This window comes from Malus domestica, chromosome 02 (assembly GCF_042453785.1).
Source record: "Malus domestica chromosome 02, GDT2T_hap1".
In the NCBI taxonomy this organism is placed as follows: domain Eukaryota; kingdom Viridiplantae; phylum Streptophyta; class Magnoliopsida; order Rosales; family Rosaceae; genus Malus; species Malus domestica.
The window spans coordinates 7988911-8014923 of record NC_091662.1 but is presented as its reverse complement, the minus strand read 5'-3'; the positions used below and the strand labels follow the sequence as shown (position 1 = coordinate 8014923).

The 26013-nt window shown below is 37.4% G+C and overlaps 3 protein-coding genes and 2 long non-coding RNA genes across 7 annotated transcripts; all 5 read right to left on the bottom strand.

Annotated features, from left to right (window-relative positions):
- Positions 1-380: 380 nt before the first annotated feature.
- On the bottom strand, positions 381-8727 carry LOC103454048 (1-phosphatidylinositol-3-phosphate 5-kinase FAB1A). Of its 3 annotated transcripts, none has more exons than XM_008393637.4 (12): positions 8342-8727; positions 7359-8074; positions 6264-6998; positions 5919-6072; positions 5407-5751; positions 4162-5055; positions 3728-4059; positions 3462-3585; positions 3196-3366; positions 1574-3073; positions 1192-1458; positions 381-869 (listed from the first exon to the last, which is right to left on the bottom strand). In XM_008393637.4, the coding sequence occupies exons 2-12, from the start codon at positions 7982-7984 to the stop codon at positions 552-554; spliced, it is 5466 nt and encodes a 1821-aa protein (XP_008391859.2). In that variant the 5' UTR covers positions 7985-8074; positions 8342-8727; the 3' UTR covers positions 381-551. The 3 variants fall into 3 exon arrangements, with proteins under 3 accessions (XP_008391859.2, XP_008391869.2, XP_008391864.2); XM_008393647.4 differs by having other exon boundaries at positions 7359-8042; positions 8342-8678; XM_008393642.4 differs by having other exon boundaries at positions 7359-8067; positions 8342-8673.
- A 1258-nt stretch (positions 8728-9985) lies between these two features.
- LOC103454930 (transcription factor LRL3-like) lies at positions 9986-12531 on the bottom strand. Its single transcript, XM_008394524.4, has 7 exons — positions 11764-12531; positions 11533-11616; positions 11318-11419; positions 11165-11230; positions 11007-11072; positions 10717-10785; positions 9986-10430 (listed from the first exon to the last, which is right to left on the bottom strand). Exons 1-7 carry the CDS (start codon positions 12415-12417, stop codon positions 10089-10091), a joined length of 1383 nt encoding a protein of 460 aa, XP_008392746.2. The 5' UTR covers positions 12418-12531; the 3' UTR covers positions 9986-10088.
- Positions 12532-12922: 391 nt separating this feature from the next.
- On the bottom strand, positions 12923-13545 carry LOC139192547 (uncharacterized). The gene is made up of 2 exons (XR_011576750.1): positions 13409-13545; positions 12923-13050 (listed from the first exon to the last, which is right to left on the bottom strand). It is a non-coding gene; the product is annotated as an uncharacterized lncRNA (long non-coding RNA).
- A 137-nt stretch (positions 13546-13682) lies between these two features.
- LOC103454039 (E3 ubiquitin-protein ligase RSL1-like) lies at positions 13683-15742 on the bottom strand. Its single transcript, XM_029089486.2, has 2 exons — positions 14713-15742; positions 13683-14004 (listed from the first exon to the last, which is right to left on the bottom strand). Exons 1-2 carry the CDS (start codon positions 15645-15647, stop codon positions 13920-13922), a joined length of 1020 nt encoding a protein of 339 aa, XP_028945319.1. The 5' UTR covers positions 15648-15742; the 3' UTR covers positions 13683-13919.
- A 6850-nt stretch (positions 15743-22592) lies between these two features.
- Positions 22593-25140, bottom strand: LOC139192543 (uncharacterized). Its single transcript, XR_011576748.1, has 2 exons — positions 24965-25140; positions 22593-23524 (listed from the first exon to the last, which is right to left on the bottom strand). It is a non-coding gene; the product is annotated as an uncharacterized lncRNA (long non-coding RNA).
- Between the last annotated feature and the right edge of the window lie 873 nt (positions 25141-26013).

Below are 26013 nucleotides of genomic sequence, written 5' to 3'. Positions count from 1 at the left end.
CGATTCTTTTGAGTATAAATTGGCAGTTTATAAGGAGTTTAAAGATTTGTTTTCCCCAAAATAAAAAGTCTAGAGAGGTAATTTAGATTCGATTTTCGCTAAAAGCGAATTTGAATTAATTGTCAGCTTATTGTGAGGCTTAGCGTACCCCTCTCCCCTTAGAATAGATAATATCATTTGTTAAAAAAAAAAATTATTGACAACAAAATTCAAAGCCTATAAGCAAGTTTAAGGGCGAGAAAATGACAGTAGTCATTTTAAAGTGCAAGTCGCATCATTTGACAAACTGTTGGATGTAACAGCTTTGAAACTAACTTTAATAGTTTAACGACTTATTTTTCCAATAGAATAATCTCAGAAACTAATTTTCACTCGGGTAATAATCGAAACGCTATTTACCTCTTATAAATAAAGAAAATGTGAAAAAAGGGAGAGGCATGCTGCTTTATAGCTTTGCATTGGACATTATTCTACTGAGCTCACATCTTCAAATATACAAGTAAAAGTTGTACGGATTATTTTCACATATATACAGGCTAGAAGACATTAATTCAGCTCGGATCTTGCGCAGTTTCTTCACCAAGGTCAGATTGCGACCTGCTCGGAACGATCGTTAGGGGAGACCACTGATCGGGCACCATGAGGAAGTAAGATGTCATAGCTTTCCTGAATCGTTTCTTGTATTGCTGGGGTGAAATCACGGTTGGAGACGTGTTCTTGGGTCCGCCGAGAATCCCGGAGGTCTTCACCCAAGTTTCAAGGTGCTTGTCCCATGTGTACTGTCTCATAAAATCAATGATCCCCAGAACCAGCTCATCCTTTTCCTCGTCCACACCGACCAGTAACGAGTAGTCCATGACATCAATCGACTGTGGCAAAATAGATGACAAGATGTTAGCAAACAACGGATGCCAGGGCAATCAAACACCAAAATCTAATCAATATGCCTCGAAAACAATCACACAGGATTTGGAGGGAGGTGTCGATGAAAAGAATACAAGCATTCTTCTCTGCACACTGCATTGGGTGGCGTGGGGTAGTATGTGTGTGTCATGCCATTCAAGAAATCACGTCAATTCGTAGAATACTATTTGTTAAAATCTTTGTGCACTCAGCGTTTTCCGATTGGAAAAACAATGGGGTTACTGAGGAAACATTAATGCGGCAACAGGGAGTTAAAATCGGACTTACAGCAAGGAATGCAGTATCATTCCAGACAGCTCTCTCTAGTAGCCGCTTTGCCTTGCTCCCCACAAAAATTGGAGAAGTTGGCATTGCTTCAATCAGATTCTGGTCGAGTAGAACTTTATTGCTCCCACTTGTATCTGGATTATAACGTGATCGAGAAGATCCCTTCAGATCATAAAGCCGCGTGACATTCCGTCTAAATAATAAATTCTCCATTACTAAAACATCCATCTTGGACTCTTTCCCTGCTTTACCATGCTTTGACGAAACCTTCCAAGACAAAAGAGAAAAGAAAATTTGGGTCAGACTTGGTGAAAAGTTGTATATAAGGCCACTAAAGAAAAACGTTAAGCATTTTAGTGAGAGCAAGAGAAATGTAGAATACCTGATAAATACCCAGGATCTTTGCCAGGCAAGTCGGGCTTCGAGTACTGATTGACTCAGACAAATACTTGAAATAAGATGGTGCAAACTTGATAAATGATTCCAGCTCTATCTTTGTAACTTGTTTGATGATAAATCGATCATCCAAGGTTTTTGCAAAGAAAACGTTGCTCTTGCCACCCTGGGCGCCCCACTTCTTACAGCGGCTAAGAGATCGCACGAAATCTCTTTCAGAAGGGCAACACGTCCTCCTTAAAGCCTCAAACCGCGTTGCATAGTAACAAGTCACGGTATACTTCACCTTACCAAGGGGGCCATCATCTGTAAAAGAAACTCTAGCATGAATGTCCTTTGACAAAAGTGAGTCCAAAGCTTGAGAGCTCCACGACCGCGACACAGATGACATGCTCTCATCAGAAGAACCAAGATTTCTGTAGGTCTCAGAAAGCGACTCATCAAAAGAGCTAAGTGAGAGAAGATTTGCGGAATCAAAAAGAGGTGCTGAGACTGAACCATCCATAGCATCTCTTGGTCTCTCAGACTCGGAAATCTGCACATGATAATCTGGCGAGACTAGTGCATAGGCAATAACACTAGTGGGTTCATCGTCAAAAACAGGGATGACAGTGTCATTAACACCAATTGGCAGTAACAACCTGGCACCGCTTTGCCTTTCCGATTCCCGGAACATTGGAACATTGACGGGATTGTATTCACCAATAATGATCTTTTGTGCATTCAGGGAATAACTTTTGTCAAATACCTTGAGAGATGATGTAGAGCTAAGAGAATGAGTTGCAGCAGTTGTCTGTACCCCAGCTTGGTCAACGGCACAATTTTGCAGATCTGAATTCGATGCAACTTTTCTCATCATAGTCGGAGAATTTACCAAGGTTGAATCAGGTTTAGAGTAGCCATTCTCTTTAGGAATCGTACTAGTTGGGTGACTTTCACCCGTCCAAGCCGCATCAAGGGTATCAGATAAATTTGCCACTACTAGACTCTCGTTCCCTTCTGAGAGGGCCCTTCGTGCACTTATTCCAGACTCCAATGGATCAGATTTATCAATGGCATTTTCAGAGGACCGTGTGGAAATTTTTGCCTCGTTACTATGATTCAGGTTCTGAACGATTTCATTTTTCTTCTGCTCCCCTTCAGGCTGGCTAAAGCCGCCAACATCTCCTCCTTGATAAATACTTACATCTGGCTTTGTTTCCCGAAGAGAGGAATCACACCTACTAAATCCTTTACCTGGCTTGGAGTTTATATTTGTCTCGACAAGCTTCTCCATAGAACTGATAGGTTTCTCCTTGAGTTTTGGAAGGGAACTTCTCAAACCTTCCTGGAAACTATTTTTACTTAAACTGGCAGCCTGAATTAGGCGTTGATCCCAAATGTAAGAATGAAAGAGCAACTGCCTCCTTAATCTATTGATCTCGAGAATATCAATTGCAGGCCGGCCACACTTCACCTCCCTATGCATCGCTTTTCGTAATGATTCCTAAACAATGTCATGTCACGATTGAGTTACCAAAGGATTAAAATATATAACTTCCCTCTCCAACAAATGAAAAATAAAATAAACAACGCATGTATAAAGGGGGTGTGATACAAGTAAACTACCTCAAAGTCTTCTCTTTCCTTTTGAAGCATCTCTTCAAGTTCTACAATTTGATGACTTGATTCAGGTGCTTTCTTCCCACCATCTGGTGTCCCTGAAATTGGTCTCTTCTCCAAAATCTGATTAAGAGCATTGCACAATTCAGTAAAGAGAAGCTCTGCCCGATGACCCACCTAGTAAAACAAGATCAATAATCTCATAAGCATTGATAAATTTAGAATCATTTGCTACATTAACTAAGATTAAAAATAAAAGATAATAAACTTACCTCCTCCGCTTCTTTTTGTATCCATTCCTGATTATCATAGTTAAATTCGAGTTTTTGTGGAGGAAGATAAACAGAATGAACATGAATGGAGGCATAGCGGAAGCAAGCAACCATTCTTCCAAAACTGTACATGTAAGAACAATAGCATAAGATAAAAACATAGTGATAAAACGGCATAGGCTTTTCTCTGAAATTAAAAAACATGAAGAACGAAGGTAAACTGAGGTTGGTGCAAAAGTTAGCAGTTAATTAGTGAAAATGCATACCCATAAAACCGAAGACAATCTCTGTGAAGGGAATGACCACAAGTTGCAACTCGGTTTGCAGCTGCATGATTTGAAAAGCTTAACTCTAAAAACTTCCCAAACGATAAACCCCAAGCAGCATCTGACATGACCACTCTTCGAGTTGCAGGAGGGAAGCCATTGGCTCGAGGACATTTCAAGCACCTGTGCCACATCCAAATTTTGCCTTCCCTTTCCCCAGGTAGCAAAATCTCTGGGACCTTCTTAACAGATATTGTAAGGCTCCCTTGTCTATGAGTATAACAATGAACATGCGCTTCTGATGGCATCCCACATGAACGACAAAGGTAATTCTGATAGAGAAGTATGACAACTTCATCTTATGAAATTGCTTATGAAAAATATGTCCACAAAATTAGCAATTACAAAAGGTAATGATTGAAAATGAAAAATACCTGATCAAACAGATGATCTCGTAAGAACCTCCCCAAAGGCTTATCAAAACTTCCGTAGTATTTGATTCGAAACAGATGGGACCGTTCACACACAGTTCCCTTCCACACACAACGTGTTGACAGGGAAACCAAAATGCTTTGGTGGTCAGAAGGTGAGGGTGGAAACTCTTCCTTTGAAGATCCTACCTCCTCATTCTGATAATCACTATGATGTTTTATGGATGTCAACTCTGGAGTCTCACCATGATTTGCAGCTAAAGCACCGCCACCATGTCCTAATGACTCTGAGGTGGCAAGAAAATTAGAGATCAAACTACCGTTGACCAAAGCTTCCCCAACCTGAGCTGTATTGTCCAGGCAAGAATCTTTAGAACCCACATCAATTTTATTTTCAGAGGCACATATTGAGGGGAGCTCTTTACGGTAAGATTCTGTGATATCCTCTTCTTGGGGAGACAAGGAAGTAAAGGGAGATCTAGATTCTCTAGAGCTCAAAGCATGTTCTATGAGAAAAGCTTGAGAACAAGCTTTAGATGAGCAAATTGAATCGGCACCTTGCATGTTCAAAATGGGGCCACTAGTGGTAGATGAATTGCTATATGAAATTAACCTTTGATTAGATTTCTGTAGTTCCCTGCTAGCATCGGGACCCTGAGGCTTGCCAGCCGGTGGGACACTAAAACCAGGTATGGTGGAAATAGACCTGTCAATACTTGATGGTTTATCGGGTAATGCAACAGTAATCTGGGACTTCAAAGGAAGTTCCGGAAGTGAAGCACCTTCATCAGCTAGAAATGAAGTCTCCAGAGCCAAGTGATAAGCGGCAAAAACTCCATATTGGACAACATGTTTCACCTTCTTTAACTCATCCCCATTGGCACCATGGAGCAATATCTGTAACAAATTCAATCCATCTTAAAACTTCTGACTTTTTGGTAAACAAAAAACATAGTAAAAGGAATTACTAAAATAGTTAATGCTAAAATGGTAAAACAGTCATGCAAATGCTCCCAATCCACCAGTCCAAGCTAAGAAGAACTCTGAATTAAGATATCCTTGATAGGCAGTCTGGTAACCTGATTACAATTCCTTTGTCTTTGCTATTTTCTTTTGTTCTTTCACTGTGTTAACAAGTGACAATACAAATAACAATAACTCCTAGCCTACAAATTTGACAAGACACCAAAATGTGCCAGTTAATGCCCAACAAAGTCACTGTGTGATGTGTATATATTCGGGACTTACAGTAACACCCAAGGGCTTCGGGCAACCTTCACAGAACATCAGAGTCTTTGTCAATTTCTTCCCACCTTGCCCAGCACTGCCATGCACTTCAAGAAACTTCTCCACATGGAACATGTCACAAAACCCTAGTTTTGGTGATGTGAGATGATCTATTGAAGGGACTATTTGTGCCCCAGTGCAGCGGGCTATTCGCTCTAAAAGTGGCCTCTTAATATTCAAAACAAGTGAGATGTCTTTCGCAAGAAGGTAATCTTGAGCATACCGAGATACAGACTTCTCCACCAAAAGAACACTTGGGTGATGTGAATCTATCTTTGCTACTGCCATCTTCAGATGATCCATTTCCTAATAAAGGGATAGTCCATAAGAAGGAGAAACATCCAAGATTACTAAATGAATAGGAAAGATAAGTGTGTGATAGAAAACATATGCAGGGTTTGATCGCTAATCAAAATCCTACAAATGCAAAGCTTTAACGTACAACACAAATAAACGGAAAAGGTAAAAAGAACCTGCTGCAACAAAGTATCGAAACTTGACAAGAGGTTTGAAACACGCTGATATTCCAAAGCTCCTCCAAGGATTAAAAAGCGCGGTTTTTCTATTTTTGATGTCATTCGCCGATGAGCCACATTTTTCTTACAAACAACTCCTTTAACTACCGTACTGAACAAAATGAAATGAAAACCCATCAACAACTAATGGATTGAATAATTTTCGCATGTAACAGGACATAGATATACTATAAAAGTTTAGGAACCATTATAAATTTGGTCTAATGAAATAATACTGCACAGGAATATGCCTCACACTGCTCAGAATGGTGAAAGAATAAACTTTAGATCAAAAAGATTTACCTATCAGTTCGACGCCCACAAGCTATGCATTTAACCTTCACATATCCCCCAGGGTCCATTCCTCCACCCTTGCTTGTATCTGGCTTGAGAAGTGTGGCAGCTTCCCACGACAACGAAGTAATTATGTCCAACCAGCTCTCATTGTTGCCTTCATCACCCAGTGGTAGATTTTCAACCTGCAAAAGCTGAGATACCAAAGCTCTAAAATGACCTTCCACCACATTCTTCATCGCCTTCCTGTGCTCCTCAATTGACTTCTCCCTCGTACGACACTCCCCATTACCAAAGCTATGTGAAGAACCCAGGTAACCCCACTCCCCTACACCACCACCAGAACCACCACCATCATAATCGTCGTCATCAAATAAGACAGCTTCTCTCTCATCTTCTTCGTCCTCAGGCTCCGGAGGGAGCCAAAGTAGCCCATTGTTCTCGAAATCCACAGGTTCTGTATTCGTGCTTTGCAGGTCATATGGAGAAGTTCCACATTCATCGCCATTATCGTGTGCGTATGGTTCTTCCTCAATCTTCTGAATTCCTACTGCATCCTCTGTATCAAAATTCCCAGGTAATAAGGAACTCGTGTTATCTCCATCAAGATGCACATTCTGGGGTCCATAGACGCTAGCAAATTCCTCGATAGTGACTGCACCATAATAGTCATTGCCATGAGAGAGATGACTTGGTTCTGAATCTAGACGATAAACTCCATAGTCATCATCCTCATCATCACTCCTGGTATCAGACGATAAGTAAAAACAAGCAATGGATTACCTTATAAAGAGCCAAATATAAGGATATGAGATATGAGGACAAGAATGAATAATCATGGTTAGAAACTTAAACGTAAAATTCATTTATATGACCTGACACATACATGTATCACATACTCGCAGGCAACATTAACATTAAATGGAGACAGAATGACGGGAAAGATATTTCACAAAAACAGAAACTCTATTCACATACCAATCCATGATTGGTATTCTTTTTTCAGACGTAAACAAATGCCTTACACGGACACTTGAAAACTCATTTGAAACTAATGAATTTGTGAAGTACACGGAAAAGCTATTCAGTGATAGCAGGAGATACCTGTTCAAGCAAAAGCCATATTGATTTGGAGAAGGCTCGGCCATGGCTACATCAGAACTAATGCTCGTCTGCGATGTCACATTGTCTTGCTGTACTGGAACTGAATCAATTTGGGAAGATGATTGACTAGGGCTACGACCAGAACTATATGGCACGTGCTGGTAAGGTCCGGTCGAATAAGGGGTAGAACCAATAGTGCTGCTGCTGCTGTGGCAGGTGCAGCTGGACTTGGTGCTTGCCAAACTTGTCGCAGACGGTGATGGACTGAGACCAGGGCTGGCTGCAGGGGCGGCCCCATTATCGGGTGCCGCTACCCCTTGCTCCCATTGCTTGAAGCAATAATAACAGACCCTAATCCGCTCCCAATCTTCTCTTCCAGCCCTTGGCTCATCAGACGCCGCAGGAATAGAGTTTGCAGTACACTTAGCACAGAAAACTCGGCCACAAAGTCGACAATGATGCCTTCGGTTAAATATTGTGAATTGAGAGTCACAGTCATAACATACCCTACAGCTTTGATCAGGCATCCAAAAGTCCCTGGACACATTGGGCGGCTCGGACCTCCTGGGGATCCAAGACCTGAATATGTCAACTAACTCGGATAGTTTGTTGTCGGGAGTGCCCATCAACAACTACCCCACCCGAGCCCTCTCATGATGGCAGGATCATCTTTGTAAGCTCTCCCTAAACAGAATTGCAACTAAATCACCTGATAACTAATAGAATCCAAATAAGCATAACAATTGAAAACTTCAGATATTCGGAACTCAAGAGCTCATCGAAATTGAAATGTACACATACAAAACGCCATCTGAAATCATAATATCAATCACAATCACAGAATTCAATCCAAAACACAAATTTAAGCTGAGAGTTAAAAAAAAAGCATCAATCTTTGCAGCTAGCAAAAGGGTTGCATGCAAAAAAGCATAACTTTTAAGCTTCATTTCTCATGGTATAAAAGAAAAGCAGCAAAGATTTACCAGAACCAGAAGTTGGAAGCAGTAAATTCAAAACCCCATTTGGCTAAAGTCCCCAAATTCAAGTGCTTTTGCAAACTGAGATTCTGAGAAATCACCAGAAATTCCAAAAGCTCAATCCTTCAACCCAAAAGTACTTTCCTTTCTTCTTCAATTGCAACACGTCTCTGCAAAAATACCCCAAAAACCAAAACCCTAATCAATCAAACAAGAAGGCACAAAATCTCCGATAGACCCCACCAGAAACTATAAGCCCGTCTTATGTGCAGAATATTTATAATTTTATATGGGTTTTATTTTCGGGATAAAATCGTTCATACAACAGCAAACCTGTTGTTTTGTATTATCCGTAACAATAATATTATATAAAACAAAATTACAAAAGCCACAGAAAAAATATAAATTAAAAAGGAAGAAAGATATTGACTTTAAAAAAAAATGGAAGAAAGATACAGAAAGGTGAAGTGTCAACCGCCACTTGTAACTGTAATTCCCGCATTTTGGAGCTCCTACTTAACGTTACTCTATAAAATTTAATTTTTCACCTTCTTTCTCAATTTTTTTTTTTTTATAATTTTGATTACAAGCGAGATTATTCATAATATACAGGCTAGTTAGGGGTTGATCATTTTTCTTTAAAATTGTTTCTGCTCTGTTGTAAGAATAAACAGTTGCAAAAAAATCATCTTTCTGACAAGTATGTGTAGAACTGTTTTAACTTTCTACTACTTTTTCAAGATGTTTATTTTAAAATAATTTAAGCAATCTTAAACCAGCTCCAAATTTAAAATCCAATATGTTGGAGAGAAAAACAATATCCACTATGACAATTTGTAAAAGAAATATTGTCAATTTTTTTTTGTAATTTTTCCTCTCGATGTTGATTTTTGAGTGGCTACCTTTTTCTTTTTTAAAAAAAATAATAATTATCATGAGTCATGATAATTCATGGAAATTATTTAGTAGTAGAAGTGCATGTGAAGAGAAAAGGATAATGTCGAATTAAATTTAAAGGAAACAAATAAAGATTTAACCAATGGAGCTTTGAGTTCAAATATCAAATCATAGAAGTGTTCAAACTTATGTGAATAGCTTCAATTATTAGAGTTTGATTTTTCCAGAAAGGAAAATGGAACAGTAAAGGATTAAGGATTGGAAACCATACATACAGATCAAATTTCTGTTTGGTCAGTTGCTCCAACTATTTACGAATTAGCTTACATATGTGAGTTAAGTCAGTTGATTAAAATAGTGTATCAGCTCGTATTTTTGCAATTAAATTCGAATACCCCCACATAAATTAGTTCAAAACATATACCATCTTGTAAAAATACTTTGTTTAGAACTAATATGTATATCACAAAAGTAGAAAAACCTTCAACCATATAACAACGTGACTCAAAACTCATCTCACAAACATTGTTAGTTTTAGATTATTGTTTTTGTGTTTGTTACAACTATTACTCAGAGATTTTAATGTAACAGGTCAGAGGGGACAATGGTCAAATCACACGTGAGCAAGGGCACGTGATTCAACTGATCCAACTGCATGTTTACAAGCCAAGTACTTCCTTGCCATGAAAGTACTTGATCTCATGGATGTAACATGCAAGTCTCTAACTACCATGTTCCCACAAAACAAAACAAGAACCTCAGAAATTGTTTTATTTTATTTTATTTTATTTTTAATTTAAAAACAAAGGTCATGGAAACAGAAAAATTCAATTAAATTAAATTCATGAAGTAGTAACTAATCCAATTTGTTGTTGACTTCTCGTTTTATCTGATCAGGTGAGCTGCTGCTGTTACTGCTACTGCGGCTGTTATTCTGAACAACGCCGATATCAGTGAAACAGGTTTCCTTCTTCTTCCAATCATCAGGAACGGGAGCTGACGGCCACGACGATGATGATTCCTTTGCTGCAGAAATGGCATCAGCAAGAGCAACCGGCATGAGGCAGAAACCTTTGCTTTGGAGATGCTGCATTGCCTTGTCCGCATCTGATTCCATCAGCCTCACCAGCTGTTCTAAAGCAATTTCGTCAAAAGAAACGTCACCAGCTGTCCTAAACTGCGGCAAACCATTCCCGACCTGACATAGGTTCACTTGTCATCAATAATAGTTGACTTTTGTATTCTTATTTCTTAGCGCACAAGAAAATATGGGGGCTATTTCTTTTTTAGTATGTATGAGGCCTTTTTTCAGTTTCTTAGTAATAATGGATGACGATATATATTCTGCCTAAGAGTAGAATAAGACTCGAGCCATAAAATTTCTCGATTCTGAAACAAGGTAGTAAATTGGACCTCAGCACCTTGTCCATAGAGAGAGAGAGAGAGAGAGAGAGAGAGAGAGAGAGAGAGAGAGGGCTTAGCACCTTAGCTTGACTGTCTGTGGTGAGAGGGACAACTGCCCCAGCTGCCCCAACTTTGCACATGCTTAGTTCCTGCAAATCGTTATGTCAAGCACCAAATTATGTTTCAGTTTTTCTTACAGTGATTCGTGCAAATTTGCTCACCAAATTTAAGTAAATCGCTATCTTGTTTAAGGAAAAAAATGTATAGCATTAGCATTAAATATTTTGGAAAACTGATGAACAGTGTGTTTTATGACAACCCTATTTATGAAGCACGGGGTCGAAACTGTGAGTGAAGTTCTCCATCATACCTTGACTTGGAGCTGAAGAAATCTGACATACTCAATGATTTCATCAAGCATAGATGCCTTGTCGGTCTGCAAAATCATGAATGATATCAGTACTTCTCTAAGACCCAGCCGGAACTGATTACACAGGATGTATTTCAGCGTGAAACAGAAGAGCTTACCCTGTTAGACTTTGGCACTAGTTCTTGCAGATTCTTCATCCTATCAGAAATTTTTTCCCTCCGAAGCTGCAAACAAAGTGGACTTCAAAAATCTAACGGTTCAAAAAATAATGCATCGAAGAATCAAAACATTAAGTGAACTGCACAAGTAACCCTTTCAGCAATACTGTGTGGATCAGTAGCCTGGCCTCGACGTGCCCTCATTCGAAGCTTTCTATTTCCATTACATTCACCAACAGGGTTAGTTGACGTATTCTGCAAGTGAAAATTGTAAGTTTCTGTAATGCTTTCTGTTACGACTCAACAATCGACATGAAACACCTACCTTCAATAAAAATCCAAGAGGACAGTGGATTTAGGATAGGTACCTGTGGTAAAGACTGCAAACCAGACATCCGAGGAGCAGAAGCGAAGGAAGGCAAAGGATAATTTTGTACGTCCTGCATCCCCTTCTATATTACACAAGCGACAAGAGGAAAAGCATTTCAATTACCAAAAATATAAATAGCTAGATATTTCATCCAACCAGATATAAGTGAGCTAACTATGATTAAAGCTTGTGATAAACGTTAAACGTGTCGGTAATCACAGATTGATACCTCTGTGGAGACAAAAACAGCCAGGTTGTTGGGATCGCTTGGCATGACATAATCCCCATAATCTCCATTTATTCCAAAGCTGCACATTTTGCGTTGTCCCATGCCAGAAGCGGGAGCAGGAGAAACACCCTCATAAGATTGAAGAGGCCACGGTTGAGAAATTGGAGAAAGGGTTTCAAAATCTCCGTTGAATCCCTGGTAGAGGGGTGGTTCGAAGCTATCGCATCCCGCATTTTCCGGTGCAATGGAGCGAAGAGGTATTCTCACCATGTTCCCATCCACACCATAGTGCATGCCAATATTTTGAACCCGGCAATTTTTTCCACCATCTTGTGCATCTGGTGCAAAATCTTGAAGAATAGATGAAACATCTTGAGCAACCAAGCTCTCCAAACTGTTCGAATTAGTCAGATATGTAGGTGCACTATTGTTCTCATGTTCATCCACGGCAACTACTGAACCAAGAAGCGCTGCATTCGGTTGCTCAGATTCACAACATGCCCAAGATGGTATTTCCTTCGCATCGACATCTGACCACGATGAGGAACTGAAAATTTGATTAATGTACTTGTCCATCGTCAACAAGAACTGATCTTCTTCTTCTGTTCTGTTTTTTTCCTTATGTAAGTCAATGTTGAGCATACATACATACATACATACACACGCGCAAGAGAAAATCAGTAACCAGAAGTGTGATCCCTCATTGGCACTCAACTCAATAGAGAGACTACCGCATAAGAGAAGTCGCAAGGAACTCGTAGCTCATATGATGAAAAGTGTTTACCTTAACCGAAGTCCCGTGTTCAAATCCCCTTTCTCCAATAACGCTTATGTAAAAAAGAACATAGAAAAGAAGGCAAGAGAGTAGAACCAGCAGTTACAAGCAGTAATGTGCACCGAAAAGAAGAAAATTAATTTTAAGACTCACAAACTAAAACAGAAACCGCCCTTGTAGGCTTACAAATCAAGAGTATATTACCCTTTTGTGCACTGGTGTCAACCAGTGATTGGTCCATGATTTCAAAAAATTTCCTGTTGACTGTAGAACGTTACAGATATTTCAATAAGCTTTCAAAATTGCCGCAAAGTTAGCTCCGAAATCTCTCCAACTGATGCATGCATGCAGATGCAGTGCAGCAAATATAGGGCGTTCTGGTAATTTTGGCGGTGACAAGTGACTATCCGCCCCTGATAAAGCGGAGGGGTTTCGGCTCCTCTGGTTGTAGTGGGAGGTTCTTCCTTCACCACTTCCTTGTTGACCTTGTTGACCAACACAAACCTTCCCCACTGTTGGTCAAGGATATTTCAGTAATTCGATTACTAGCTCAAAATATTTGTGTACATATATTGCTGGTTGAGGTCGATTTTGTTGGGCTTCAATCAAAATAAAAAATTGGAGAAGACTTTGAGTGTCACAATGAGTAGACGGCTAGACATAGAGCTCGTTTGGATGTATTTTTAAAATGACTAAAAGCGCTTTCAATCATTTAAAAAGCACATTCAAACGAGCCCGTAATCTCGTAGACTATAGTATTGAAACAGAAGCACTAGAAATATCTTTGATCATTTTGTATGTTTTTGGCACGATTTGCCGTTGAAAACGAGATTGAGTCTTGATGGGGAACAAAACCAAATGGAGGGTTACCTGGAGAGTTGATTGCATTTGGTTTTGTTTTCCATCGCTCGCTGAATACTGAAGGATTAGTGAACATGACATTCTTACATGCAACCGTGGAAATATCCCCCATCACCCTATTTCACTCTTCGTGTGGCTTGATAGGGTGACGGGGAGAGGATGGAAGCCATTGGAAACACCTGAAAGTAAACCTTACAACTGCTTAGAAGTCAAAATTGAATCGAAGATATATCCGAATCGAAAACTCACAGGAACTATGAGAACTGAGAAGTACAAGAAAATTGAGAAAATTGAGATATCGAGATATCGACAATTTTAAGTTAAATTTTCTTGAAAAGCATTCTAATAAGAAAGCAAATATGTAAAGTACTTTCAAGTCACTTGTTGATTTATCAACAAATGTCTGCAATCCAGATTTGTGTTGGTTTAAACCACCGTTTGGCGCTCTAAAACTTTCTTCGACATTCATTGATAAATTACAATATTTGAAGTACCATCCTAACCTAGATTGTAGAGCACTTCATCTACCCCCACAACTAGGACAATAGTGATCACGAATGTTCTCTAAAACGTCTCCACATCTGTAGCAGAAAGCAGTTCTGCACCTGTAATCAACGCAAAGAAACAGAAATTCAAAGAAAATTCAAGAATTTACCGAACAAAACAGGCTGAAATAGTGTTGAGTAATTTGTACATATCTAGTTCAATGTCAAACAGTCACGCTTCCAATGAAGCTGAGCTGAAGCTGAGGGGAGCAACTATGCCAGTTATTATGTCAATCTATCATCACAGTTCTGCTCCCTATTATTACAAATCTAGTTAAATGTATCAAGGCATGGCAGCCGTATTTCTACATCTCCCTCATCAGAACTCCAGATTGCTCCTCATTTCGCCATCCAATTTGAAGAACAAAGCCAAAGGATTCTAAAGATAGGAAATTTAGCTCAAACTCATTTCCTATTTGAGATCATAACCTTAATGGAAGTGCCAGAAAGCCATCAATTCCTCCAAAAGGTACTCAAGGGTAGATGGTTTCCAATCATGTGACTTTCGGGGAGTCAGCAATTGCTGTTTTTAGAGGTTGAATGAGAGATCGAAGTGAGGAATCTATTTTGTATTGTTGGTGCTTGGTATATAAAATTTTGCGGAAATGGTATATGGCAAAGCAATCCAATTCCAAGTGATTCAATTATATCAGCAATAATCAACGTCAGGAGATTTACACAACAAACAATGAAATTTTTATAGCACATGAATAATCAAGTAGTAATTTCAACAAACAATTGAAGAAGCATAGCAGGTAAAAAACTGACCTGCACATCATGAACATGCAACCCATCGATTTTTCCACATAGAACCTACATTTGGGGCATCTTCTCCATTGTTGCTTCTGCGCAAGGTTCTTCAACATGATATCCTCCCTTTCCCTCTCATCCTTATTCAACTTTAGAAACTCCTCGCATTCGATCCCCTCGTGCCAAGGAGCCTTACACTGAGCACAGAACATTCTCCAACAATTTGGACACGCTGATTGCCTCACAACCTCTTTCCCATCATCAATCAACATTGCAGAGCACTCCTTATAGGGGCAGTAGAATTTCTCTGACCCAAGAATCACAGCCTCACACAATGCGGTTCCCCACTGGTCAAACACCTCCGGAGGTAGAATCGGCCGGCAATACTCCGGCTCCAGCAACCCTATACAATCAGGAACAGGGCACCTAATGCTGGTAATGTTCTCTTGAAGCTTGGAGGCCACGTACTTAACCATACACTCAGTACAATAACCATGGCTGCAGTTTTCGATCCGAAACGACTCGATTCCCGACTTGGGTTCGACGCAGATTTCACAAACGAAATCCGGGTCATTTTTGGAATTTGAAGATTGCCCTGATTCGGTCACGGAAAAATCCGAAAATAACCCTTTTCCTCTCTTTCCGAAGGGAGTTTTCGAGGGTTTAAACCTAAGAATTCTGAGCTCCTCGTCACCGTCGTAGAAGTCTAGGGTTTCTTCAGAAAGGTCGATAAAGTTATCGGCTTCGGCGGGAGTAGGCACCGATTTGAGCAAAGAAGCCGTGATCGATCGGAGGCCTCGGTCTTCGTCGTCGACGTTGATGGGGTTGGTTGAAGGATTCCGCGAAGTGGGTGTGAAGCTGAAGGTGTCGTCTTCAATGTCGATAAAGTTGATGCGAGAGTGAGAGTGAGACGATAGTGGGTTCTCCATCTTAGCTTCCTTTCTTCTTCTCATCGGCTGCCACTGACACAGATTGTGAGGCTTTTGGATGCTCTCTGTCTCTCTGTCTCTCTGTCTCCGTCAATTGGAGCTTTCCGTATTTATTCTATGCATAATTAATTAGATTATTATCCTTAAAAAAGTAAATGTCTCATTAAATCCTGGTGTAAGATTGAGGAAAACGACCTTTTCCTCGTCGGATCCTTTTCTTGGAGAGGCAAAGGATTCGGGTGGTTCATTATACATTATGCAATTAGAAATTATATAAAATTTAAAATTTAAATATAAATAATACTTAATAAAAATTGATCGTATTGTACATAAAATGATATGATTACGGAATTTTTGTGATTCCTTTTATATAAAATTTAAATATAAATAATACTTAATAAAAATTGATTGTACTGTACGATAAAATGATACGATTACGGAATCCCTGTGATTCCTAAAAAAAGAATTGATATTTTTCCTAAGATTGAATATTGACTTGAGTCCTTTTGAATTAAATATTATTTTCCTATGTTTTGGCTGATAATTATTAACTTTTATTTCATTTGGATAAGAAGTGATTTTCAATTTATAGCCTAATTGGTGCTTGATAAATTTTAAACTTTCTTATAATCTGAGTTTTGGCTTATGTTTTCTATATTTATGTACCTCTACGTATGGACCTAAATTATGGTACCTACATGTGTGTATTTACAATATGGTACCTATATGTGTGAACTGATAAGTTTATCTTTTGTACATATGTGCCTAAATTTTACTTATAAGTTTTTGTATGTGATTTTCATCTTTTTCTCATTCTTTGAGATCATCACTAACATGTCAATGGCTCGAAATGGTAAGTGATTATTTTGTGTGTTTATGAAATGTTTCTACTTTTATTATAATATATTTTTCTACACCAATGATGATTGCTTATGGTAACAATTTGAATTTAAAATCAATTGGTAAAGCTACTTATGGACGTGTTTAAATTTTATTAAGACAACATTTGTAAATAGGGAAATTGGTGAAGCTAATTAATATGATGTGCAATTAAGAATTAAAATAGGGATTAAATTAGATTTATAAAATCATCCAATCTAATCTAAACATTATTTTATTTAGGTTCTCAAGTCTGCATGTCCTTTTCCTTTATAAAAATAAAAAAAATAAAAAAAACCTTCACGGATTGTTGAGAAATTGAAACAAGAAGGTTTGTTTGGTTTGGTTTGGTGTTTTTCTTTTTTTCTTTTTTTTTTCTTTTTTTTTCAGGCAAAACGATAGCAGGGGTATTTTAATATAACACAAATTGTATTTGTTTTGGAATGTTCATATATTATAACACAATTGTATGAGTATTGGAATCATGGTGCCCCCAATTAAATAGGAGTCTCCCGATAAGAAAGATTTTTTTTTTTAACAAACGATATTATCTACAAGTAAAAGGTCTTAAGCATGAGTTTTTTCAAGCGAAAATGTTTGGCTTTAAAACCTTGATTATTTTTTTGTTCAAAAAAAAAAAAACTTTGATTGTTTTGCAAGCGGTGGATTTGTGTTAAGGTGTTTCTTTTCAATGTACTGTGTTTGAGTCTAAACACTCCTCCATCCCATCTTATGATAGAATATTGTTTGTAATTAAGAAAATCTTGATGGTTGAAGGAGAATCTCATGTTTTACTCAAGCTTTTGTAGGATAAAAAAAACCCTCATTGGAAAATTTTGACATTCTATAATATACTGAGAGGATTATGTCAAATTTACAAATTGTTCAACCTCAACATGTGTTTTGAGAAGCAAATTTGGTGGCAAATTAGCAGGGTTAGCCTTGAGAATTTGGGGCCCTAGCAAGTCTTCGAAGCAGAGCCCTAGAGTTCTCTGATTCCTGATCCTTTATACTTTGATATGTATAAAAAAAGAATTCGCTAAATACATGAAAAGTGTTATAAACTTCTTATTTAAGTGTGATTGTGTAAATCATAGATTAGATTTGATTCTAGTTATTCTTCCCTATTAGGACTTGTATTCCTTGAGGGGAATGATTTCTTCCCTCCCTTACTACTATAATAAAGACATTGCATAGGGAGAAATAATATATCCTCTACACAACCCTACAAACACATCTCTCTCTATATTTTCCCTGTGTCGCCGGCCCCTCTCCCTATTAGTTAAATATAGGCCACAACAAAAAGATATATTTTCTAGATCAAATATCATTAAAATCAATATCAAAAGAAGAATGATATATAAACATTAGTTAAATATTACATGTCTCGCTTTTTAGACGCAATAAGTTTACATAATCTAAATTTTCAACCACTTCTTTTCAATTGATTACATAGCTAACTCATTCAATCTTTCTTGTGACATAATTGATCGAAAATAAGATTTGATCAACTTTAATTTTGAATTTTTTTTCTGCAGATGCAACTGTAACTGATATTTGTAAACTATTTGAACAGACACAAATAGACATGATACAATCACCTGTGAAGTTTAAGAAAAAAGGCAAAAATTTGTTTTATGAATTCACATTATTGTCCTTGACTTTTTATTGTGGTAGACGACAAAAATGTATTTTCATCCTCTTTTAATTGACAAATACGATTTCATTAAGTATTGTGTGTGTGTGTGTCTATATATATATATATATATAGGAAGCCTTTAAGGGAAGGGATTCCCAATTTTTTTATAAAAATAGGGATTAGTTGTGGGGTCCACACGATATCGAATTTTAACAATACGAACCGTCTATTTTTCAAGTTGCACCTCATAAATCATCCTTACAAAATATTAGCCAAATTAGAAATATTTAAGACATCTAATTAGATTTGAAAAAAAATAACGAATACTTTGTTATATAAGAAAAGCGATTGCCGGGCATCATCGTCAAACTAATATGTATAGTTGGTTTTGTAATTAGCCACTTTTGTTGCTTTAAGGCTTGTTATTATATAACGTTTTTAGGAATTGTAATTGTTTTTTTCAGGTGGTTATAGTGGTTTCATTATTATATTAAGATTATACGAACATTAAAAAAAAGACATTATGAATCAAATTCAAGAGGTCATCTTCTCAAAATTACTTTAACACGATATTTAAGGCCAACTTGATCCAAAAGACTACTACTTAATATATAAGATCAATGTTTACCCAAAAAAAAAAAAAAAGATAAGGTCAACTTGACTAAATTGCCATTTAGTACTACGATTTAGTGTATTCATAAGTGAGAAGTTTTATATTTGATTCTTTTCAAATGTGAAATTGAATCACATTATTGTTAACTCATTGTGAGGCTTAACCACTCTCAGCGGTGAAGCCAGAAAATTAGATTAGGAGGGGCCTTTAAAGCCGTACAAAAAAAAAAAGACAAATTAATGAGAGAAAAATTAAAGTTTTTATTTTTATTTTTGTATTGGCATGAAAAATTTTAATCAAATGAGAATGGTGGAGCCTTACTTTTGTATGAAAACTTAGTATTGAAATGATATATCATAAGAACAAAACTTGTTTATGAGTTTTGATATAAAAAAAATTAACACATTAACTTTGAATTAAATTTACGGTTATAACTTAAAATAAGACATTGCTCTCGACTATATGGTTTTTATTGTTTAAACATAAGGCCAATTATAACATAAAAATAGGGCTTAGTTTTAATATGGTAAAAAATAAGATAAATTATAAGGATTTTTTTTTTCTTTCAGTTAAAAAAAAAAAAATTTAAATGTTAGCATACCAAAAATTATCGAACCATGGACACTTGTTAAACACCACTAACCAATGGGACACACTGGTTTTTGTAAGTCCTTGCAGACAATAGGTATAAAAGGTTGTGATTCTAGGATAGGCTTGGGCCAATCCTAAGCTCTGTGTGGCTCTGCTATTGATCACGCTCTTATTTCTTTAATGTAGATAATATCAATTGTTTAAAATATAAAAAAAATAAAAAAATAAAAAACTTGACCAAATTAATTTTCACTTGCTTGTGGATTTGAGGGCAAGACCTCTTAATTTGACAATAGAGAAAACTGCCTCCATAACAAAATAAAGAAAAATAAGAATAATACTCAATTGGTGTCGAGTGTTTATTTCATGCATCTAAAGCTCTCATCTACACCTATAAGATAATGTTAGGGAGACCTAAACCAAATTTTGTAAATAATATGATAATTTTGTTAATAATGAAATTATTACTTAAACATTGATTAATGTACTTAATTTTTATAATGACAATCATATATTTTAAAATTTTAGTTTATCTAGCATTACAAACATATATACCAATACAAATAAAAATGAAAGATAAACAGAAAGCAATCCTAGCGACGGGTAGTGCTAGTGGAGTGTTTAAGACATTGGAGGTTTTAGATGGTATTTTTCTCTATTTGTCAAAGAGGAATCTTAGGTTCAACTCCTCTTAGTGAAAAGTTCGATAACAATTCATAGTTGGTACATTGTGTGTGGCTTAGTCCAAATGGCCCGATATCACTATACCAAGAAAAATAGTAAGATGCAGATGCAGAAGTATCTGACCTGCAGTTTATGACGTCGCACCCCCCAGATTTTTCAACATAGTTTTTGCAACCTGGACACCTCCTCCACTTGTTTTTCATGGCGAGCTCCTCCAACATCTTATCCTCATCACCAGATTCACGACCACCCTTGGTCTTGCTTAGTTTTTGAAACTCGGCGCAACCATATCCTGTATGCCAAGGACGTAAGACATATTCAACACAGTCCATAGATCACAGATATGCTATTGAATCACGAAACACAAGAACAATATCACAGTACAAGAACAGAGAGGAAACATACCTGCAGAACTCGATGCAGAAGAAGCCATTGCAGCCTTGGAACTATTAGCCTTCTCCTCTTTAGCAAAACACAATTGCTCTCCAAATAATAGGTCTTTGGTACAAAATAAGCAGATAGATTGCAAGAGCAGTGGCCAATGTTCATACACACACACACACACACACACACACACATATCGAATGTCTTCCAAACTTATTTTCCTATTAGAATCAGTATGGGAAACAATCTCCCAAAAGATATCAACACAAGCGAGGACTCCAAACCAAATACAAGGTTAAGTCTGAATCTTGCGATAATTCTCAATACCAGGAATCCCAAAAAGAATAGGATTACTTCAAGCTTATCAATAAGACTTTTCCATATTGAATTCATACACTATAACCGGTTCAATATGTCAAACTCATACTCATATTCCAACAAAAGAACCTTAAAACTAGCGCAGATCTCTCCTTTGCAACGAGAACACAGCCACCAACTCGGTTTCATGTCATTCTTATATATTAACATGGCCGAGCAATCCTTGAAGGGACAGTAGAAGTACTTGTGAGTCTTAGATTCCATAATCCTTTTCCTATACACAGCATTGCGCCACCGATCAAAGACGTTGTTTGGCAGAATTTTCCGACAGTACTCAAGGTCTAGCATGCCCATGCAGCCTGGTACGGTGCACTTAATGTTTGTGGCATTGTCTTGGAGCTTGGACACTATGAATTTAACAACGCATTCACGACAGTAAAAATGGTTGCAACCCTTTATCTTGAATAAGTCTTTCACATCCGTTGGCTCAACACAGAAATCACATATAAAAGAACTTTGACTAATATGTTCATGTCGGTAATTAGGAGCCCAACCTGACGTCCAGTCTATGCGAATTTTTTTTCTCTTTCATGATTCTGTTGTGAAGCTGACCCCACTTGGTGGGAAAAAGCTTTGTCATCGTTATTGTTGTATGATTCTGTTGTGACAGAGTGTGTTAGTAAGTGCCTGAGTTTTTGTTTCACATATCATCGCCCCTTAGTATTGTTGCCAAAAACTAGACCAAAAATGTAAGATCATGTTGATGCCAAAAACTAGAACAAAAACTTAAGGTCATGAAACACAAAAGAAGAGCTGATCATATGCATGGTGGGGAGATTCCATTATCAAAGAGAAATAATAAGTGTAGGAAATCCTCCTCTAGTGACCTAAGAGAACGAATAAGGAGAAGTTTGTGAGACCTTAGACTCATGCGACGTTTATGTAAGCAAATAACATAAGATTTGGATACTTGCGTTTAATTGTTGAATTTATCATATAGGTAGCTTCTTTTGTCAAAAAGGATTCTAAAGTTTGTGAAAAAAAGTTGAACTTACATCATAAAATTAATTTATAATCTGAGAAAAAGTCTATTTCTTATAAGCACATCAAACATTCATTCTTTTCTCGAGGTGAGATTGATATTATTTTTAATACTCGTGGAAAAAAAAATTCATAATATTTTTAAATTAACCAAATATAAAAATTAAAAATCAAAACTAGTCTTTAATTGTGGCGCTAATCATTCATTTGAACTCGCTCCACAAAGTAATCTCATGATCCTATCCATTTAGGGTGTGTTTGTTGCATCGGACTGTCTCAGACTGGACTAGCTTCATGGACTAAGCTGGACTGGCTTAGACTAGACTAAGCTGGACTAGCTTAGTGAAACGTTTGGTGCAGTGTCGGACTAAAAACCAGGATAACGAAAAATAGTGAAATTACAAATTTTAACGATATAATTACATCCAACTCAACTGCAAAATACCCACAGTCAAATCAAATGATAATTACATTAAAATATTGAGTTTTTGTGCATTGTAGCATTGCAATTTGCAAAAACAAACAACACTTTCCTACAACATAGGAATTCAAAATCAGTACATCAAACTTTCTCACTTTTTGGTCTAAAATCCTTCTAAGCCTCTAAAATTGAGAAATCTATAAACATTCAGCAACCCATATGTCCCAAAATTGTTAAAAACTCAAACTTATCATACCACAAATTTGGAGGAAGAAAATTTCGATTTCTTCTCCACAGCCTCCCAAAATCCATGAATAATACCATATTCATTCATCCCAATTTTAACATACAATTGTAACATCACTATCTGACTTTGCTAAATTTGATAGAGAGACATCCTTTGCACTTTGAGCGTAGCTTTCCATACAAAACAATTGAATTTTACAACTCCTGTTTAACGATTTCGTCCAAAGAATAACTTACAACAATTGAATCAAACAATGACTATGATACAACATGAACGATACATTCATGGCACAACCAACACAACAATTACCCCAAAGAAGCAACTCCAAGAATTGTGCTTCTTTGTACACTTACTGAGAATGCTGATTAAAACATCACCAATGCTGCTGCTTTTCTCTAACTTGGTGTATTAGTATAGTCCGCAGACTCCGCACTTCATTCTGGTGCATTTCCTCATCAACGGCAACAAAACATCAACCCAAGACAGAAGCTAATAAAGGTGCATACCTTCCATTTCTTCGTTGTGGTTCAGCAGGAAGTGTATCTTTCACACGAGTCGATCAAATTCATCAGCAAGAAAAGTTGGTAAGGAAGAAAAAAAACTGATTCAAACTTACGACCAGAACCTGTACAAAGAGTTTTTTAAATTTTGTTCAAACAACATATACTGGTCATTCTTCAAATATATATAAGCAGTTAATGCACAACCCCTATCACCCTAAAACAAACTCAAAATTATATAATACTTGAATGCCGTGAAAGAGAAAACCAATATGTCAAGAGGCCTTGCAAATTCATTAACTTTTTTTTCTTTCACATGTAAGGTTAGAACAGTGATCATATGTGATATAAGAGTTACCTGAAGAACCATATGTAAGAGTTACCTGAAGAACCAATTTCAGAAGTTCTTGAAACATTCCTATTGCAAGATATACAGAACCATATGAGTATGATACTGATCCCCACCAAAGTCACGGCTCCTGCAACACCTCCTAGTATTGCTGCAAGAGACGCTGACATTTGGTATGGGAACCACTTCAACTATGGGTAGTATTGTTGTAAAACGAATTATCATGCATTGGAACCTGGAATCCAGAGGATACAAAACGCTGAAGATGATAATCTACGAAGGTGTGCAGGAAAGCAAGGGAATTTAAATCCATCACATGTAACTATTTCTTTTCAATTCTTTATTTCCTTATTATTGGTCTTCCATCAGATAACTAGAAAACATATTAGACAGCAAGTTGATTAACAAAATTTGAATGATTACAACGGCAACCGCAAAGCAATGGTTTTTGGAATCAAATTCGAAGCCTTTAAAATCAAGTAAAATGTCATGCCAACGGAGTAGTAGTGATATACATTCAAAATGAAATAGAATAGAAGAAATGCAGAGTAATAGAAACAAAGCATCATTGTATCATGGGGTTTAGGCAGCTACAAACCTCTAGTCCTTGTCCCAGAAAAGTAAGGCAGCCAAATGTCTAAATACTCGAGCTTCATTTGCCAATGGCAACACGAACGAACAGCCTCCCAATACAACAACAACAACAACAACAACAACGAGAAGAAGAAAGGAAATTGCCACCCAAATCCAAATGAAATTTCATGACATGGAAAGTTGCAAGCAGGAGATATAATTATAGAAAGAAAAGAGGCATGTTTGAATGAAGGAAGGAATGAATGGAAGAATATGTAGGTGGAAATCAAAATGTAAAGACAAGAGGAGAAGAGAGGAGAATCGGAGAAGCATCAATCCGGATTGTAATTTGGATTAAATTAAATTGAAGGGAAATGCAATCAAATATTCAAATATCAATATCATCGTTGGATTGGATACAGACCATGCCGATAGAAAGTGACATTGCGCCGAAAACACTTGTACTACTACTTCTCTCTCTCGCACTCTCTACCAAACCACCCAAATTCAACTTGATCAATACAAACGCATCATATACTAATAATATAACGGACCAAATTAAATACAAATTATATCCTCTATCTCTCTTGAATTTTGACGATGGATATATAGTTCTAGTTCAATCAATCAAAGGGACAGACAGAAAACCCACCCCCCACCTCACCCCATGCAAAATCAATTTCAATTGCGAAGCAATCAACCCACCAAAAGTTTATGCTCAAGCACCAAAACAAAACATCAAATATGAGTCAAGTGTGAACCAGAATAACTGAATAAGAGAGACAGCGAGACAGAGGGAGTGCATGTCTGTCATGCAGGAGGTTAAAAGCCACCTAAACAATGTATCAGGAGTCAAAGACTGAATCAAGAGACACAGATGAATTAACTTATAGTGGTAGCAAATGGAATTTGCAATTTCACAGAAGCAGAAATCAAATTCGTACAACTACATCATAGAATACCCAGAAGCAGCAATCATTGAAGAACAAACAATTTCGCAGCATAAGACCAACCCAGATTTCACAGAATCAAAGCAATCCAGATTTCACATAATCAAAACAACAAATGGAATTTGTAAATGATGAGTCAGAGAGAGACTGACGATTTCTTGGCCTGCTCGAGCGAGCGAGCGAGCGTGGCCGATGTGGTTAGTCCAACGATCAGGAAGAGATCGATCAGGATGATCAAGACGAGCATGACAAGTAGGGCGAGCAGGACGAACATGAAGAGGCGAGTGAGCAGGAGGACGACGACGATCTTAGCTAGTCCGCTCATATTTGGGGGTCTCGCTGGACCACCTAACGAAAGAGTTAGTGAAAGCGAGTCCCACTTTGTTTGCCCTCACTAAGTGGGACTGGACTGGACTGGACTGGACTAGCTGTTAGTCCAATACTGTATTTGTTCCATGCTGGGACTAACATTAATGAGACTAAAGGGGACTAGCATGGACAAAACCCTTCACTAAGAGGTCTTAGCGAGACCCCCTAATAATCATGGGACTAGCTAAGATTATCCTCTCTCGTCCTCGTCATGCTCAACAACCACTCCGATAGACTCCTCGTCATCTCCGGTCACCTAGATCATAATAAAATATTAATAATTTATATATTAAATAATATAATATTAGAATTTGTTATTATCCAGCTTCTTAGTCCAACACTGCATCAAACGCTTCACTAAGTTAGTCCAGCTTAGTCTAGTCTAAGCCAGTCCAGCTTAGTCCTTGAAGCTAGTCCAGTCCGAGATAGTCCGGTGCAACAAACGCCCCCTTAAACTTAGTCCTGGGAGCCAACAAACAGAGGATTACACTAAAAACTAGTCCAGTCCAGTCCAAGTTAGTGAAGGCAAACAAACGTGTTGTTTTAGGTCATACTTGCAAATTTTCACTCAAATCCGAAAACCTTCAATTCTTTAAATTAGTATTAAGAACATTTTATGGTTTATCACCAACCACTTATTTATCTATATATCATATCACATAAAATAACTAAACCTTTCGAACTAAGTGAAATTTTGCACAGGTTAGATAGCCGTATTAAGTTACTAACTGACCACTCCCCTATATCATTAAAGTGTTCAACCTATGTCAAATTTTCTATTAACTAATTTAACAGCAGAAGTGTGTATATATAGCTGACCTGCATCTCATGT